Source organism: Micropterus salmoides, unplaced genomic scaffold (genome assembly GCF_014851395.1).
Source record: "Micropterus salmoides isolate LMB-PRFRI ecotype aquatic unplaced genomic scaffold, ASM1485139v1 Ms_hic_scaffold_15, whole genome shotgun sequence".
Taxonomy (NCBI): Eukaryota; Metazoa; Chordata; class Actinopteri; order Centrarchiformes; family Centrarchidae; genus Micropterus; species Micropterus salmoides.
In genome coordinates this window covers 8954232-8972359 of record NW_024040596.1, presented here as the reverse complement: position 1 = coordinate 8972359, position 18128 = coordinate 8954232, and the positions used below count along the sequence as shown (strand labels likewise).

The following is an 18128-nucleotide window of genomic DNA, read 5'->3' as shown; positions in this document are numbered from 1 at the left end:
AGAGACCTTATGGTGGATTTACTCTGAAATTCAACAATTAAAGCAAAACAAATAAGAAGAACTGGCTCCACTGCAATTAATTTAATCTCTCCCTTTTACATTCAGTGCTTAGTCTACACAAGAACACCAAGGACTACCGAGAACCCAAATTCTGTTTAAACAGTCAGACTGGCTGAGGAAAAAAAAGAGTAATTTAACCTGTTCAGTCGAGTCCATATAGGTTTGTACATTTTCTGTTTGATGATAAAAGCTGATGTTCTTCAAAAATAAAATGAGATTGGTCTAGTGTAATATTACCAGCCAGAGACAACGTACTTTTAGTGTACACAGTTTGAAAACTTGACTCAAGCGTTTGATCCACAGTCTTTTATCAGATCCTTTAGCAGTCTAGATTTAATACAAACGGAGAGACAACTGTACCATTCATGATTCCATACTGCATCACATTCTGTATTATAGATTGGGAAAAACAATAACAGGATCTGTTGTTGTACTTTGCAATGTTACTGTATGTAACTGCACAGTAAAATAATAAAACCAACAGAAAAGAAGAGATACTGCTTATTTGCAGTGAGTGTGAAGACAACGATAGAGGCTTTTGACTATTAAGTGAATGACGAGAGGCTGTATATTTTAAAATGTGTGAAATGCTGTTGTTAGTGCAGTTTCTGGAGCTTCACAGTAAGGCAAAAATTTCCAGTTGTGCATAAAGATTTGAAAAGCAAACAACCATGATATCTGCTGAATCCATTTACATTCCCCAGAGGATCCCTCTCTGTGATGTGCAGGGGGAGGAAACTCTCCATATAACATAATCCTGTCAGTAGGGTTTAGCTGGCCACTCCAGATTAGACTGGCTTCACAAAACTAACTTCTCCTGTTAAAAATTATTAAGTTGTGCTTTATGACATAATTATAAAGACATTTCACAGAGGTAATGTGCATTGCATCCTTCACCTAATGCAATTGTCATTGAAGATTGAAGATGAAGCTTATTAATTATTTTGCAAAATTGGTGAACTCAGCCAATCTATGGGGGTAAAATGCTGCCATAATTATTAAAAATGGACAGAGTGAAAGACACAAATAGATATTACAACTTGTAAACACAAAACATGATCTTCAAATAGATTCAAAATCTGCATACAAACACTTCATGATCCACAAATATAAAACACAATCTACAAAACAATTATTATAAATACACATCATAATTCACAAATGGAAATCAGTGACTTGTACGTGAAAACAGGAATTTGAATGAATGCAAAGTCATTTGTTCATTTGTTGTGTACTGTTTCGCTGTGGTGACCAAACAATGCCATAATCATTGAAAAAAAAAAGAGACTATAAGTCAAAAATGCCTATTGCAGTTTTTAAACACAAAAGAAGATCTACAAATAGATTTTAAATCCGCAAACAAACTCCTCATGATCCACATATGTAAAACACAATCTACAAATAAATTTAAAATCAACAAACACCTCCTCATGATCCGGCAATGTAAAAGATGATCTGTAAATAGATTTAAAATTTTTAAACTCCTCGTGATCTGCAAGTGTAAAACATGATCCGCAAAAAGAATTTAAATTTGCAAACAAACTCTTAACAATGCACAAATTGAAATCAGTGACTTGTACTTCTCAACCAGAATGTAAATGAATGCAAAATGATTTGTCTTTGCATGAGGGTCATATTATATTTATAGATTGCGTTGCTTGTTTTCAGAATTTTGGCACTCCTGTTTCGCTGTTTTTCTCATTAAAATTTTCTACAAATGCCCTTCTTACAATTTGCAAGCACACACAGTCTAACTTGTATTTTCAGACCCTTGTATAAAGACATTCTTTTCAGCATACAAGTGTTCAATTCAATTCAATTTTATTTATATAGCGCCAAACCGGTTGGGGGTGAAGCAGAGAGAGGGAGAGAGAGAGAGAGGGGAGAGAGAGAGAGAGAGACGACGAGAGAGAGAGACAGAGGGAGAGGGCAAGAGAGGAACAGAGAGAAAAAGAGAGGGATGGAAGGAGAGAGAGGGGAGGGAGGCAGCCTACACAATATACACACACACAAAGGTGATGTTGCTATAGACTAAATGAAAAATGGTATAGATATGTATCGTAGTGTTAATGATAACAATCGTAATGTTAATGATTATAATAACAAAAATAATAATAGGACTAGTAAGAGTTGTAGCAGAGGGTGTCGAGCAGGAACACAGGGGCAGCAGGTGACCCGCAGCCACAGCTCCAGAGCCAGAAACACCTGCAGGAAGTAATAGGAGGAGAGAGGAGAGGAACGAGAAAGCACAAGACTACCGGAAAGGGGAGAAGTTGTGTTAGTAACATGCAATAATGGGATGAGGTTGCATACAGAGGGAGAGAAAGTAGAGGAGAGAGGAGCTCAGTGCATCATGGGAAATCCCCCGGCAGTCTAGGTCTATAGCAGCATAAGTAAGGGATGGTTCAGGACTCACCTGAGCCAGCCCTAACTATAAGCTTTATCAAAGAGGAAAGTCTTAAGCCTACTCTTAAATGTGGAGATGGTGTCTGCCTCCTGAACCCAAACTGGAACCTGGTTCCACAGGAGAGGAGCTTGATAGCTGAACGCTCTGGCTCCTAGTCTACTTTTGGAGACTCTAGGAACCACAAGTAACCCTGCATTCTGGGAGCGCAGTGCTCTGGTGGGGTAGTAAGGTACTATGAGCTCTTTAAGATAAGATGGTGCCTGACCATTAAGAGCTTTGTAGGTAAGAAGAATGATTTTAAATTCTATTCTGGATTTTACTGGAAGCCAATGCAAAGTAGCTAAAACAGGAGAAATGTGATCTCTTTTCCTGGTTCCTGTCAGAACACGTGCTGCAGCATTCTGGATCATCTGAAGAGTCTTAACTGACTTTTTCGAGGAGCCTGATAATAAGGAATTGCAGTAATCCAGCCTAGAAGTAACAAATGCATGGACTAGTTTTTCTGCATAATTTTTAGACAGGATGTTCCTGATTTTCTCAATATTACGTAGGTGAAAAAAGGCGGTCCTTAAAATTTGCTTAATGTGAGACTTAAACGACATGTCCTGATCAACGATAAGTCCAAGATTCTTCACAGTGGTGCTGGAGGCCAGGGCGATGCCATCAAGGGAAACTATATCTTTAGATAATGCGTCACGGAGGTGCTTAGGCCCCAGAACAATAACTTCAGTTTTATCTGAGTTTAACATTAGAAAATTACAGGTCATCCAGGTTTTAACATCCTAAAGGCACATTTGAAGTTTAGCTAACTGATGAGTTTCATCTGGCTTGATCGATAGATATAAATGAGTATCATCTGCATAACAATGAAAGCTTATGGAATATTTCCTGATAATATTGCCTAAAGGATGCATACATAAAGTGAAGAGGAGTGGTCCGAGGACAGATCCTTGTGGAACTCCATGACTACACGTGTTGAATCTGTGTTTTCAGATCAGTGTGCATTTACAGTGTGAGTGTGTGACTATGATCCACACGTGTAGTCAGCCAATCAGGGGTATTATTTCTATGTGATGTCACGTCCCTTCAATAAGCCGTTTTCAAAATAAGAGCTGACACTGGTCAGTCAGGTAATTCCAACTGGGAATCGCTAACTGCTGGCTGACGGAAGACCGGATTTCAGAAGACTAACGAACGGGACGACGTGGCGAAGCAAGGAGTTGTACGGTTTGGTGGGCAATTCACATTACTTTTATGACACACCAATCTTACACGGGGACTGGTATCTCATTTTGGCATCGTCTGTATGAGCTTGGATTGTGAACTGTTGGAAACAGCAGACAGGCTTCCGTGACGGGGGAGAGGACATGCAGCTGAAAAGAAAGCCAAGTTAGGGAGGTGGGAGTAATTATAAAATTCCCTGGCAAACTGAAAAAAAGACAGATCTGACAATGGGAGTGAGAGTGACAATTCCCAAAGCATGAGGAAAATATCAAGTTTTGAGGAGGGGTGTGGATTTAAGCTGATTGTTAAATTTAAAGATAAGAGTGACAAGGCCTTAAACCCCCTCTGACTGTCGGAGGAGCTAAAAAACAAAATGGGAACACTTCTGAATGTTAAAATGATGATTAATGGAAATATACTTGTTTTCTGCAGAAATGATGGTCAGAGGTTGAATACCCTTAAAGTTCACCATCTGCTTAACAGGCCTATAGAACGTTTCATTCCTCGTCAAGTTAAAAATGCTAAAGGAATAATATACGTATGCCCTGAGATGACAGAGAGTGCCATTTTGAAGAATTTAAAGGGAGCTGAGATTGAAGTAGTACGGAGATTCAAAGAACCTGGCACTGCTGTGGTATTAAGATAATGTGCCAACAAGAGTCAATCTAGGATATATGAGCTTTCCAGTGAGATAATACATCCGTCCACCGCTGTGCTGTTACAATGGTCAGCGCTATAGGCACGTAGCAGCAGCAAGCGGAGAAAATAAAAGGTGTAAATTGTGTGGAGGAAGCCATGATTTTACTCAATGTCAGGATGATGAAGTTAAATGCTGTAACTGTGGTAGAAATCATGTGTCTTGTAGGGCTGACACCGAATAGTCGAAGATTTGATGCTTGGTTTGGGTAGAGCCTGATTCGTCTGTCAATCTCACAGTCGAAGCTTTGCAGTGAAACAAAGATCGTGCCATTTTGGCAATATGGGGGTGCTCAACATCTGATTTTACATAGAACTACCAGTTTTCTTCCAATAAGTTAATATACAGCCTATTACAATATACATTTCAACATTTAATGCTGTAAATAAACATGTAAAAAGACTAAAACTTTCAATAAATGTTTTTAAAGTGTGAGAATGAATCCAAAATTGTAACCCTAACCCTGGGGCATCAGTGCACATGTGTAGGCGTAGTGTGTATGTGTGAATTGGCAGTGGAGGAACACTTGCTGAAGAGACAGAGCCCCAGCAACTGGTGTTGTGCTGAGTTATCCACACCTCGCTGGACTTTCAGATAATTTATCACCGTTGATGAACCGCACAAAGAATAGTTTATTGTTTTTAAATAGCCGGCTACTTGAAATAGACCCGTGAGGAACCGCAATGTGTATTTAGTTGTCGGCAGCATGCATGCAAAACTCACACAAGACCGGGAGAGAGAGAGAGAGAAAAGGGTCTTCAAGAAGCCTAGCTAGAAAGCTGGAAATTTACAGTGTAAGTTGAATGAATAGAGACTGCAGCTTTGTAGCTTCTCAAGATTAAAGCAGAGCTACTATGTGTTACCCACCCCTACCCCCGCTTGCAATCGCCGTGCACAAAAACACACATGATTCGACTATCGGTTGACTATGGGCAGGGCTTGATGATTCTGATTCGACTATGTAAATCCTTAGTCGGGGTGTGAGGATCATGTTAGAGCTGTTTAAGTGAGGGGAACGGGGGAACTTCTGATCTCCCTCCAGTTAAGGAGAAAGCTAAGCAGATCGTCGGAACCCAGTCGTTCCTGGCATTCATGGTAGATGTTCTGTGGGTAGCTAGAGACCAGTCCAGAAGATCTGACATTATTAAAGTTGTGGTGGATGCTGCAGAAAGACACAATGGAATGCACGGAGTTTGGTGGCTAACGGGCAGGAATTTAAGATATTTGCAGACGAATTTAAAGATTTACCAGAGGTGATGAAACTTGGCTTAAACCATGCTTGGATTTTGTGATTCCTGGATACGAAAGTGTCAGATATGATCAAAATGGAAAATCAGGAGGAGGGCATGCAACATTTATAATATCAGATGTACAGTACCAGAAAGTACAGATCAAGTCCAAACTAGAATGTGTTATAGTAAAGATATAGGGACAGCACACTTCTCATTGGGAAACACAACCCGTTCCCTTCACTCCACTCACTCAAACCTCCTCCACCTACCCAGAACCAGACTCAGGACAACGGCATTTTGTGCTGCTGCCCCACATCTGTGGAATGCCCTCCCTGACACCTTAAGGGCACCTCAATCCACTGACTGTTTTAAAAAAGGCCTTAAGACATTTCTGTTTAGCAAAGCTTTTGGTCCCCTTTAGATGTTTGTTGTTTGATGTTAGATGTTTTCTAAAGAACTGCTCATTTTTGTTTTTTCTAACTTGTAGCACTTTGAAATCTTTTGATGAAAAGTGCGTTATAAATAAAATGTATTATTATTATTATTATTATTATTATTATATTATTATTATTATTATTATTATTATAATAGTAAACTTTTATAATCCTTGTTTACAAATAAATTTAAATGAGTTGGAGAAGGTTATGGAACAAATAGGGAACCAGATCATTTGGGTGGGGGGATTTTATCTCCCACAACCCTCCTTGGGGTAGTAGAATAAAGGATGATAATGGGAACACTATAGAGGAATTTATGGACAGGTGGAGATTGTGTCTCAGACATAGACTTAGCATTAGCATCCAGTAGTGTTGTAGTCAAGACCACCCAAACCGAGACCAAGTCAAGACCAAGACCAGTTCCCCACATTACATGACACACAATAAAATGTGGAACGAGATAATAGGTACTTCTCAAATTGATCTTAAAAATCCACATTCCCATTTAAACACCCACATACAAACACAAAGAGCTGAAATCAATGAAAGCATCTTCATTCCACACGTGACGGGCGACAACACATTTTAAAGTTATTGGTTGCATTTGAAGGAATACGTTTTACATCCAATAAAAATTATGATGTTAACAATTAAATTAGACAATGCATAAGCAATTTATTGTTCTTTGCAAATTTATGATCTTGACTGGTCATGAAATAAAATCCCTAGTCGTTAGTGTCCGAGACCAAGACAAACCGAATACAAATGTGGCCATCAAAAGAGACCAAGACCATCAAAAAGTGGTATCAAGACAGATACTACAACAATAGCATCCAGTGAACTAGCAAGGGTTGGAGAGTGGGATTTTTTGGCCAGATATACAATAGGAACTCATCATTTTCAAATACTATTGACATTTGGGAAAACTATATTGAGTGAAGAACAGGGCAAGCAACAAGCAAAAATCCGTGATTTCGTCCTGTCAGGGGACCTCCATCCCCGATGCGAGATGTGCCTCAGACTGCAGCACGCCGGCTTCCCTCTGGACGAAGCCTTCGCAGCGGCTCCCCGCTCAACCCGAACAACTAACAAACACCTTGGGCTTGCTGCAAAGCTGCACATTCTCTCTCTCCTTGCCCCCATCCCTGACATGGTCAGGTGGCTGGCCTCGGCCCACATGTATGCCAACACTGTCCTCCCCCTCCTCTTCCCAACGGAGATGAGCCTGGGGGAGTGGCATGGTAATGAGCCCACAAGTGTGGATGCACCACCTCGTGCGGACCCTAGCGGCTATGTCTGCCTTTGCCTTCCTTCCCCCACCAGGAATGCGGTACGGCTGTGGACCCACAAGGGCGACTACACTGCCTCGTGTGGTCCCTCCTGGCACACACAAACAGACCCATCTGACTGTGTGTGAAGGTGTCTCACAATGTGGCTCGCACCCACCCAAGCGGCGGAGCGTGAATGAATATTGGCTCGCTTCCCCCGGTGGCTTCGCCTTGACTTCAGATTGACTCACAAAGGCCCAACATGCAGCAGGGAGCGCCATGACCCTCCTTCCCCCCGCCAGGAGCTAAGCTCTCCTGTTCGGTGGAGCATGGAGGTCACTGCCTGCCAGGCCTCCCATGCCACAGAAAGAAAATGGAGGGTGTAAGGCCCATCCTGGATCTATCACTGTTCAACAAAGTGATTATGGAGAGACCTTTTTGCATGTTGACAGTAAAACAGGTGTTGGAGTGTGTGCGTCAGGGAGACTGGCTCCCCTCCATCGACCTGAAGGACACATACTTTCACGTTCCTGACATCCTCGAACACAGGAAGTTCCTGCGCTTTTCTTCTCAGGACGAGGCGGTGGTGCAGACAGCCAAGCTCATAGCACACCTGTCTCACCTGGGTTTAACGGTGAAATGGAAGAAGAGCGCTCCTCTCTCCTCTCAGAGGCTCACCTATCTGGGTGTGGTGCTGGACTCCTCTCTCTCTTGAGAGAGTGGGTTAGCCAGGGGTGCTGTCGTTCTTCAAGCTGCTCATGGACGGGGGTCTGGCGTTCAGTACGGTCAAAACCTACATTGCCACCATCTCGTCCTGTCATGAAGGCTTCTATGACAAAAACCTATGACAGAAATGGTTGAATCTATGACAGCCAGTTGGCTATTCATGAATTTCCACAAAACTAGGTGCGGCAGGAAAGAGATGCTCTAAGAATTTACACATCAAATTACTGGATTTTTTCTGGTGAAAAAAAACTTACTGGATGTTGTAATGAACAATGTAAATTGGGAGTCATGGAGACTAGGACTTTAATTAAGATGTTTTATCTCATTGTTACAAGATACATTTCTGTTTAGTAATTTTATGAAATACTAAAATGCTTCAGTCTGGGACCCAGGAAAGCTACACCAGATACCCTGAACCATTTTCATAGCCGATCAATTACAACAGTATGATCGTCAGTGTCAAAGACTGCAGACAAGTCTAAAAGAACTGATGGCAATAGTGAAATAAGCTATTATGAAAATAATAGCCATAATTTCATGCAAATGTTGCCTTTGCAATGTAACTGCAGATTTGTTGACAGATGATCCAAAGATTATGATTTTTTTATGCTGGGCAAATTATCTTCTTAATTGTTTTGATTACTTCTCCCCATGTTTTACTGGACCAACTGAATTCCCAATTGTTGTGTTGTCACAGTCAAAGATGTTATTTATAGATAGTGTGGAGAGGAACCAGAGGCAGAACAGACTGCACATACTACTTTGTAACCTGCTTCTGTATGTTGTAACACTGGTAGACAGGTAGAACGATTTGTTTTCTAATCATGACTAATGTTTCTGTTGTAAGAATTTTCACTCTCTCAGGGATAGATGAGACACTAAATTACAGAATTTCTATTTTTTCACTCACTTTACTGTATTATTGTGTGGTTTTGTTTTTAAATATCTCTGTCATCATGATCATAATCTTAGATGAAAACATGCATGAACCTATGTACATCTTATTGTGCAGTTTTTGCATGAATGGACTTCAAGGAACCACAGGTTTCTACCCCAAATTCCTCTTAGATCTGCTGTCCTCTTCTCAAGAAATCTCATATGAAGGATGCTTTATACAGGCTTTTATCATACACTCATTTCTTTGCTGTGATTTGTCAATTTTAGCAGTTATGGCTTATGACAGATATCTGGCTATATGTCGACCACTGCACTACCACTCTTTCATGACAAAGTGGAGGTTGTCTCTGCTGGTATGTTTCTCCTGGATGACACCTTTCTGCATTTCCTCCATAAATATTGTGCTCACTTCAAGACTAAAGTTATGTAGTACATATATTCACAGACTATTTTGTGTCAACTGGATGATTGTTAAACTTGCTTGCCCTGAAGCTGACACTTTCTCAAACAATGTAGTTACATATACCATAATTTTCATGTATGTGTCTCATGGCCTTTTCATATTTTGGACTTATATGCATCTTATTAGAACTTGTGTGAGGTCCAAAGATGACAGGGTGAAGTTTATGCAGACATGTGTGCCTCATTTTACCTCTCTAGTCACTTTCTTGGTTGTAGTACTTTTTGATTTGATGCATATGCGATTTGGTTCCACAGATTTACCTCAAAGCTTTCAAAACTTCATCCATATAGAATTACTGCTGATTCCTCCTGTTATTAATCCTCTAATATATGGATTTAAACTGACCAAAATACGAAACAGAATTCTTGACTTAGTTTATACTGAAAATTACTTTTCCATTAAGTTTAATCTCTAGTTCAATTTAATAGGAAAACAATAATAAAAAGCGTTTTTGCTTTAAGATATATATGTATGATCTCTGTTTTAAGGTTTTCCAGAAAATGTATGCAGAATGACCCAATCTGTTGTCTGGACATGACGGATAAATACAGGCCCTCAGTATATGTTTTTTATGTTTGATTAACAAAGGGTGTTAAAAATGTATAAATGCACTAAAACCACCACCCAGCTGTGGCTTAGTAGCCTGTTTGCACTACTGACATTACTGTATTTGTACTGTTTTAGGCTTCAGCCTAATCATAATTTTAACTACAGTAAGCTATATTTATATACAGCACTGTACTGTATTTGAATTATACACAGTAGAGTAACTGAAGTTGTACATTAACTTGAAAAACGGTTAGAACATCTGTAGCGTCCTGTATTTCGAAATTTTGTAAATAGCAAAGCAGTTAATTTCATTTCTTTATATTCTTGTAATAAATATACAAATATCAATATGATGGTAATCTGCATGACAAGTAAAGTAAAATAGAAAAAATGGTTATAATAATAAGCTGCTTATAGTGACTCGGATAGATGTGATTACTAAGTTTCTTCTGTAATATGTTATACTTAACAACCCTATAGACCCATGTTTCACCCACACTGGTGTTTTCTCTTTCTAAAGTCCATATAGGTGTGTAAAGTGTGTGATGGAATGACTTCTCTTTGTCCCTCCTAGTAGTTGCCAGGGCCCAACCGTCCCTGCCACTGAAAGTGCAAGAAACCTATTGTTTTTTGGTAAGATTACTATTATTCTACTTTTGGTGACACATTTACAATCTTTCAAAATGAGTAAGCCTGCTAACAGATTCAATGTTTTTAAATAAGTAACTGTAGCACTTTGACCACACATTGTCAGATATTTGTCACATTTAATGTTTGATAACTGCAGTGTGGGGGCGAGGGTCTGTTCCACGCTGCTTCCAGCTTTAATTTTTATTAGTTTGTGAAGTCTGATGACTTCATGTAATTCTAGCATACTCCACCCAACTTCAAGTTTGAATAAGTGACCTGTGATGTGATGGGTGTTTACAGAGTAACTTAATGGTATTTGTTTGTGATTTGGTACCGTTTCAAAGTAAATTAATGTTAATTAATTCATTTACTGCTCTTGTAAATAAGGACAGCTATACCCGTGCATTTGTTATGATTATGATTATTGTATATACTGTATACCAATACACCCACCTCAGGTCATAAGGTCGTAGGTCTTGTTTTATTTTTCCAGCATCCTTTGCACTATGCTCCATCACACTGTGTACATGGGTACATGTATGCCTGTATATCATATCCACCTTCAACATGTACATAATGACAATAGTTTACTCTTGCATCCTTTGCACTCTGATTACTGCACTATTTGTCAATATGTCTATATTGTTTTGTTCATAGTGTGAATATTAGTGTGGTCTATTCTGTAGTTTGTATCTGATTTTATTATTATTATATTATTATATATTGTATAAGTAAGCACATCGTGAGCAATGTACAATCCTGAGTCAAATTCCTCGTATGTGTACACATACCTGGCAATAAAACTGATTCTGATTCTGATTATATTACATGTGATCAAAAACATCAACAACTTTGCTAACACAGCTAAACATCAAGCAACTTCGACACACAACATACTTGTCCAACAGAAAGAATGCCAGAGCTGCGTCTCTCTGATTTTGATGCGTAAAACGTTGAGTTCATTGAGTTCATATTTGTCTCCATTAATGCAGATTTGCCAACTAAAGCTACGCCTTAAAGGTTTAGAATCCTTCAATGTCATCACAAGGACGAACACAGTACACCCACACAGATGTTTTCATTTATTTATCTGCTCAGACCTCTTCTGAGGATGAAGTGGCTCCACTGATATCAGTTTAATCACTCCCTACACAAGTCTACACAAGAACACTGGGAACTACTGAGAACCCAAACTCTGATTAAACAATCTGACTGACTGAGGGAAAAAAAGAGTTCTTTAACCTGTTTATTCAAGCCCATAGGATTATAAATCTTCTTTTTGATAGGAAAACAATGAACGCTGAAGTTATTCAACTAAAATAAGAGATTGGTCTACTGTAATATTACGAGACAAGGTATACACAATTTGACTTTTGGTGTACACAGTTTGAAAACTTGACTCAAGCCTTAGACCCGCAATCTTTGATCAGATCCTTTAGCAGTCTAGATTTAATATGAACAGAGAGACAACTGAACCATTCATGATTCCACACTGCATCAAATTCTGTATTATAGACTGGAAAAATAATAAGAGGATCTGTTGTTGTACTTTGCAATGTTATGTAACTGCACAGTAAAATAACAAAACCAACTGAAAAGAAGAGATAGTGCTTGGTTGAAGTCAGTGTGAAGACAACATTAGAGGTTTTAAAATGTGTGAACTGCTGTTGTTAGTTAAATCATTTCCTAACATTGGACAAAAACTACAGTATTCACAGATAGATGGACAGCTTAGCTAAGTGAGCTCCTTGTATAGTCAACAAGTGCACATGCTCCTGTATATGTGCATTGATTTATGGTGGTTATAGATGTTCTTCCTCCCAAGCATTATCCAGATGCTCTCCTAGTTACTGTATAAGAAATTTTATGTCCATGATGCCTTAAAAGGCATCTTATGTCTTATGGTAGAAGTTCACTTGCTGTTGGTGGATTATTCGGTTTTCCTCTGCTGGGGCCTGGCTCCCTGGACCAGTAAGCTGCCCAGCAGAGTCCCGGCCGCAGCCCCAACAGCTGATCTGGTGCACAACCTTGTAGCCACCTGGGAGGAGCCAGCAAGGGCCCCAACTGCAGCTCCCAGCGCAGCACCTCCAGCCCTCAGCCATGACAGAGTCCAGTCAGAATCAAGTTGCCACTCTTGGTCTGCAGTCTCCCTCTATGGAACCAGAATGAAAATAAGAATCACTGTATGAATATACTATCTACTACTACTACCCCACCATTCAGCAATATAAAATTAAAACACTATTGCCACTCCACATAAGGTATAACTGTTCAACCCAACCCGTTCTTAAAAAAAACAAGCATTGATCCACTAACACCAAATAACTTTAGTCCTTCGTGAGTAGAAAGTAGTCCTCCAACAGATGCTACCATTCCTTTACAGCATTAACATTTTTGAAAAGCCTAAGTTAATCTACGACTCCCTTGTACCAGAATCACGATATCTAATTTCACTGTTATGCAGATGGCACGCTGTACCATCCAACCCAATGACCCAATCAGACCCATTACGGTTTCAAAATGTCTTGATGATATTAAAGGAGGGGATGTGCTAACATCTTTCTACAATAAAATAAAAATAATACAGATATCATACTGTTCCATCCAATATTTTGGTATCAACCAGGCCTCTGTTACAACTGGTACAGAATGCTGAAGCTAGACTTTTATCTTTCCCTGCAATGGTTCTTGACATGATTTGCATTTTACATTGATATACAGGAATGTCTGTAGGCACGCGTATATGTGTATATGTGTGTGTATTTAAGTACCTATGTCTTGTGATAATATCTTTCTGCTCAGTTGCGTTTGTTGAAAGTACTTTGGCACAAACCTTGTTTGTTTTTAAAGTGCACTATAAATACATTGGACCTTGACCTTACAGGAGTGATTAAAATATGTGCTTCTGTTATATGTAGTGAGAATATTTAAATTGACATGTTGGTACATGGTTGTTGTCTGTATTGGGTCAACTTATTATCTCATGTTCCTAGAAGAATCTGTTTTTTTTTTTTAAATAAACCCAAGGACAGTCAGACTTAAATATAACAAAAGATAAATGGAAATAAAGTTGAAATATCTTTACAGCTATTGGAGGGATTATCGTGTAATTTGGTAAAGAGAGTTGTGAAGAATTCCAAATTCAATTGAAACATGTGGTGGATATTTATGGCTTCGAGATTTTCTGTTGCACCACAGTTGGGCTGAAATTACCAGTCGTGCATATACAGTATATGTAGATTTGAAAAGCAAACTACCATGAAATTTGCTGAATACATTCTCGCTCCCCAGATACATCTCTGTGATATGCAGGGGAGGAAACCCCCCAGAACACAGGTCTTATCAGTATGGTGTAGTTAATGGTAACTCCAGATTGACTGGCTTTAGAAAATTAACTTCTCCTGTTAAAATTAATAAAGTTGGGCTTTGTGACATAATTAAAAACCAGTTTAACAGAAGTAACGTGTGTTGCATCAATCACCTAATGCAATTTCCAGCAAAGATTTAATTGATCTGTTTGGGTTTATTAATTATTTTGCAAAAATGGTGAACTCAGCTATTTTCACTCACCTTTTCGTGTAGCACGATCTCATGGTCCAAAACTACCAGCCTTGTCTGTTCTGTCTCTGTAACTTGAAAAAGGTTAATGACATTTACTTGGAAGGTTACAGTCAATTAAAGGATATTCATCTTTTAAACTACACCAGATCGTTTCACTCTGGATTTATGCTGTGGATTAGTTCGTACTCACTGGGTTTAACGGTGTCTCCACGGTGGCTCAATGGTACTGTGAACACCCATTTTTGTTGTCGGCCTAACTCCATCTTGAGGTCCGTGATTGTTTTCCTGTGGTGGTTATGCACAGTGTTCATCTTATTGGTTCTACTGGTTTCGTTTTTTTGATTGTGCCTCTGCATCCCTTTGATTGTGGCTTTCAATGCCTTCTTTGTATCGTCATTTTCTTTCTTCAGCTGTTCAATCGTCTCTTTAAGCTCTTTTGCTTTTATTTTGTGATTCATCAGCATTTGGTCCAGCTCTTTATCTTTCTTCTCACATTTTTTCATAATGCCTGCTGCCTCTCGTTCTTGTTCTTTTATTCTTTCTTTTTGCACTTCCTTTTCAACCTCACTGCTTTGCTTTGTAGTTTTAACCACACCATCTTTCAGCGCACATCTTTCCCTGAGGCTTGTTATCATTCTGTCTTTTCCTATAATGACTTGTTTGAGCTGCTTGTTCTCCCTCTCAGCCTCCACTAATCTTCTGCCAATCTCTTGTTCGTAGTCTTTATTTTTCCTCTCTTCTATCTCCCTTTCCCTCGACGCCTTCAGAGCTTCAATCTGCTCATTTTTCCCTTTGGCTGTCTTAGCCATGCCCTCTACTATCCTCTCCTTCTCATTGACTGTTTGCCTCAGGAGATTATTGTCCATCCTTGCCCTTTTGAGCTGTATGGCAAACTTTTTGGAGTTTTGATCCAGCTTCCTGTTGCTTTCTTTGAGTTTCATAAAACTCTGCAACCAGTGTCCAGTATCATTCCCCACTTCTGTTTCCTCAATCTTTGACAGCAGTTCTCTAACCTGAATGTCTTCAACTTTGTTTGAGTTATCAAAAACATGATACCTATTTCCACATTTGTCCACCAACCACTGAAGAGCAGGCCATTTCTCAATGTGCTCCTCAATGGGAGTGACTCCCAGTTTGTCTCCCCAGGTGAACAGCACAATGGTTCGAGTCCACCCCCAAAATCCAAGTAAGCTCAAGTGTTCCTCCACATTCAACCTGTCGGTTTCAGTAAAAGTCTCATCGCTGCGTACCACCACGAGGACAGCATGGGGATTGGGGGCACACAGAGATGCACTGTGGGTAATCCTCTGTTGTAACTCCCGTGGAGTATCTTCTGAGCAGTATCTCCCATGCCAGCCAGGGGTGTCAACCACAGTGACTCGCTTTTTGTGAACATCACCGTGTCTCTCAGTGCACTGTAACGTTGGATGTCCAGCAGGAAAGACTTCATCACCAAGGATAGTGTTTCCAGCCGAGCTCTTCCCAACCTGCTTTGGTCCCACAATGAGAATTCGAAGCACTGAAATCGGGGGCGACTCTCCTGTATTAAAAGCAAATCCAGAATTTAGGCAATAATATTTATCAGGGATATATTTTCATTTTGGAGGAATCTCATGTTTGGATGAACTGAGAAATATAATTTATTACACGTCAGTGGTACCCAAACAAAAGGGGAAAGCTTTGTTCTAAGAAACCTTTGTTGTTTGATATAACTTAAATAAATAAGTAAATAAATTGTTGTAGTGTGGGAGTAGTTTTATTCAACTGTAATGTTACCATGTTAATTTAAACCTGCTGTAACGGAGTTTCTCTATACTTGGGGCAGCAAAACATGCACTGACATACTGTAAGACCACCTTTTAAATTGATGTGGCGTCCAATTTCCTAATTACGCATCAAGCAGATATGAAGCAACATGGCTACTATAATTTGGATTATAATTTGTAAATTAATATTCAGTCTCCTTTTAGCTCAGATTGTGGTCTCCAACAACTCCTGAAGGAATATTTTGGCTGATTAGCTGCTAAATGCTCCCCTATGTTCCCCAGTTAGTCGCTGTCTGTCAGCTGTTTAGTGCTGGGCAGGTAGGATGCAGTGAGGGTTTTAAAAGCTTTTTTGTGGCCAAAAGCTGCACTATGACAGCACAGAGAGTGAAACAAATCAGTACATGTGACCCCTTCCATATTATACATGGTCACTGGATCCAGTGTTATTATAAAAATATTTATTACGATGCTTTAAGTGAAACTTACCCATTAGAGATCTGAGTGTACTTCTGGCCTTCTGCACATTAATTCTTCTCAGAGTCGCCCTCTCTTCTACCTCCTTTTTTCTACTATCAGTTCTTCCAGGGACTTCCTCATTTGTGGTCACATAACAACCTACCCCTGCCTTTATGTTTCCTGCAACCATTGCATCAATTTTCTCCAAAAGCTCTGCAACCTGAGTAACATCATCTTTTCCCCAAATGCTTGTGTCTAAAAGGTGATGTCTATGTCCACACCTCTCCAAAAGGGCTTTGAGAAACCTATGTTTTGCAGTGTAGCCCTCTACGGAAGACCCTAGCAGTCTCTCACATCTAGTGAATATTACTATTGTGTTTCTCCACACTGTGTTATTTAGCAGCTCAAGGGGTCCCTCTACTGTCCACTCCCTGCCTCGGTGGGAGCTGATGGGTATGACCAAAAGAAAGGCATGAGGTCCTGGTGGGCACATGGCTGCGCAGGATGACATGTTGTTGTTCACCAGACTCGGATCCCGGACAGAGTACTGGATCCACCTTTCAGGGCTGTTGATGATAATAACTCGCCTATGCCCATCATCAATAATGCCCTGTCTCCTAACACACATCTTCACATCTCTGTTGATATCAAACATCTGTCGGCCGAGGATGGTGTTTCCTGTCAGACTCTTCTCCAGCCAGTCGTGCCCCAGGAGGACAATCCTCAGCTCCTGAAGACTCCCTGGCAGCAGACAACATTATTCAGCAGCAGTGCAAAAATATGTCATCATAGCAAGGCCCTGATATAATGCAGGTATTGTAATTATACTAAAAACATGATCAAAAACAATTTCCAATTAACCTAGAAGGATCTATGCTCTTGAACTATGTTAATTTTGGACATTGAAAACAGTGGTTGATGAGGAAGCTTGTGTGATGCGCTCGAAAGCTCCAGAACAGCTACAAAATGGACTGAGTTTGTTTAGTTGTTCTCCAAGGTCAAGAACAAACTTTGAACTCAATTTATTAGCAAACATGGATGAGAAGTTCTTAAAGTAGTAGAGGCAAAATAGTTTTTTTGTTTTACTGTTGTTTACTTTGAAAACCTCTTACTTAATGCAATTGAATTAAGCTCTAGGACAGCTACAAAATAGACCTTGCTAGGATATTGATTACTTCCCGCTTGCTTTTCTTTGACAACCATAAACATAATGTCACATAACTGTCACAAAGACGAGAGCTACTTTTAATAGCCTACTCATAGACTTTAAAGGTAAGTGAAATGTTATGCATACCTTTCCGTGTCTCGGCTCTGCAGCCCATCGAAGCTCTTTCTTCCATCTTTATTCTGTCATAGGCCTATATTTATCAGTTAGCCTATATTATATTTTAAATCAGTGTTTTAGACAAACACACATAAGTGAAACCACATCGTCTGTCCCCAAAGTAATCCTGTGTTTTAATGTTTGACTCACCATTCTGGCTGATAAGCGGTCAAAGTCCAGACAACCCAACCAGTCATATAACCTATTCCTCTAAGAAATGATTTAAGATATAATTTAGGCTAATTATCACACAGCGGACAAACTTGTAGGCCTACCAGCGTTGTTACACTGGACTGTAGCAATAATTTACACCAAAATAAATAAATATAACCACTGTTAATCCGTCAGTGTCTAGTCGATGTCTTTGCTACACAAACGCTTAACAATCAGCCGCAGATTGGCGATAGGATTGGTTTGGGTTAGATTTATGC

The 18128-nt window shown here is 39.7% G+C and overlaps 2 protein-coding genes across 3 annotated transcripts; one reads left to right on the top strand and one right to left on the bottom strand.

Annotated features, from left to right (window-relative positions):
• The first annotated feature begins 8811 nt into the window (after nt 1–8811).
• Nucleotides 8812–10241, top strand: LOC119903841 (putative gustatory receptor clone PTE01). The gene has a single exon (XM_038720089.1). It carries the CDS (start codon nt 8876–8878, stop codon nt 9824–9826), a length of 951 nt encoding a protein of 316 aa, XP_038576017.1. The 5' UTR covers nt 8812–8875; the 3' UTR covers nt 9827–10241.
• A 1418-nt stretch (nt 10242–11659) lies between these two features.
• On the bottom strand, nt 11660–18096 carry LOC119903916 (GTPase IMAP family member 8-like). Of its 2 annotated transcripts, none has more exons than XM_038720218.1 (5): nt 17668–18096; nt 16404–17114; nt 14342–15691; nt 14161–14216; nt 11660–12742 (listed from the first exon to the last, which is right to left on the bottom strand). In XM_038720218.1, exons 1-5 carry the CDS (start codon nt 17711–17713, stop codon nt 12521–12523), a joined length of 2385 nt encoding a protein of 794 aa, XP_038576146.1. In that variant the 5' UTR covers nt 17714–18096; the 3' UTR covers nt 11660–12520. The 2 variants fall into 2 exon arrangements, with proteins under 2 accessions (XP_038576146.1, XP_038576145.1); XM_038720217.1 differs by having other exon boundaries at nt 14161–14222; nt 17668–18095.
• Between the last annotated feature and the right edge of the window lie 32 nt (nt 18097–18128).

Bases quoted from the DNA above. Each gene is read 5' to 3' on its own strand.
- LOC119903916 (XM_038720217.1), bottom strand. From the start codon at position 17,713: ATGGAAGAAAGAGCTTCGATGGGCTGCAGAGCCGAGACACGGAAAG. The intron at 14,223-14,341 runs GTGAGTACGAAC...ACCTTTTTCAAG, and splicing joins TGGAGACACCGTTAAACCCA to TTACAGAGACAGAACAGACA. The intron at 12,743-14,160 runs GTGAGTGAAAAT...CTGGTTCCATAG, and splicing joins AGATCGTGCTACACGAAAAG to AGGGAGACTGCAGACCAAGA.
- LOC119903841 (XM_038720089.1), top strand. From the start codon at position 8,876: ATGACTAATGTTTCTGTTGTAAGAATTTTCACTCTCTCAGGGATAGAT.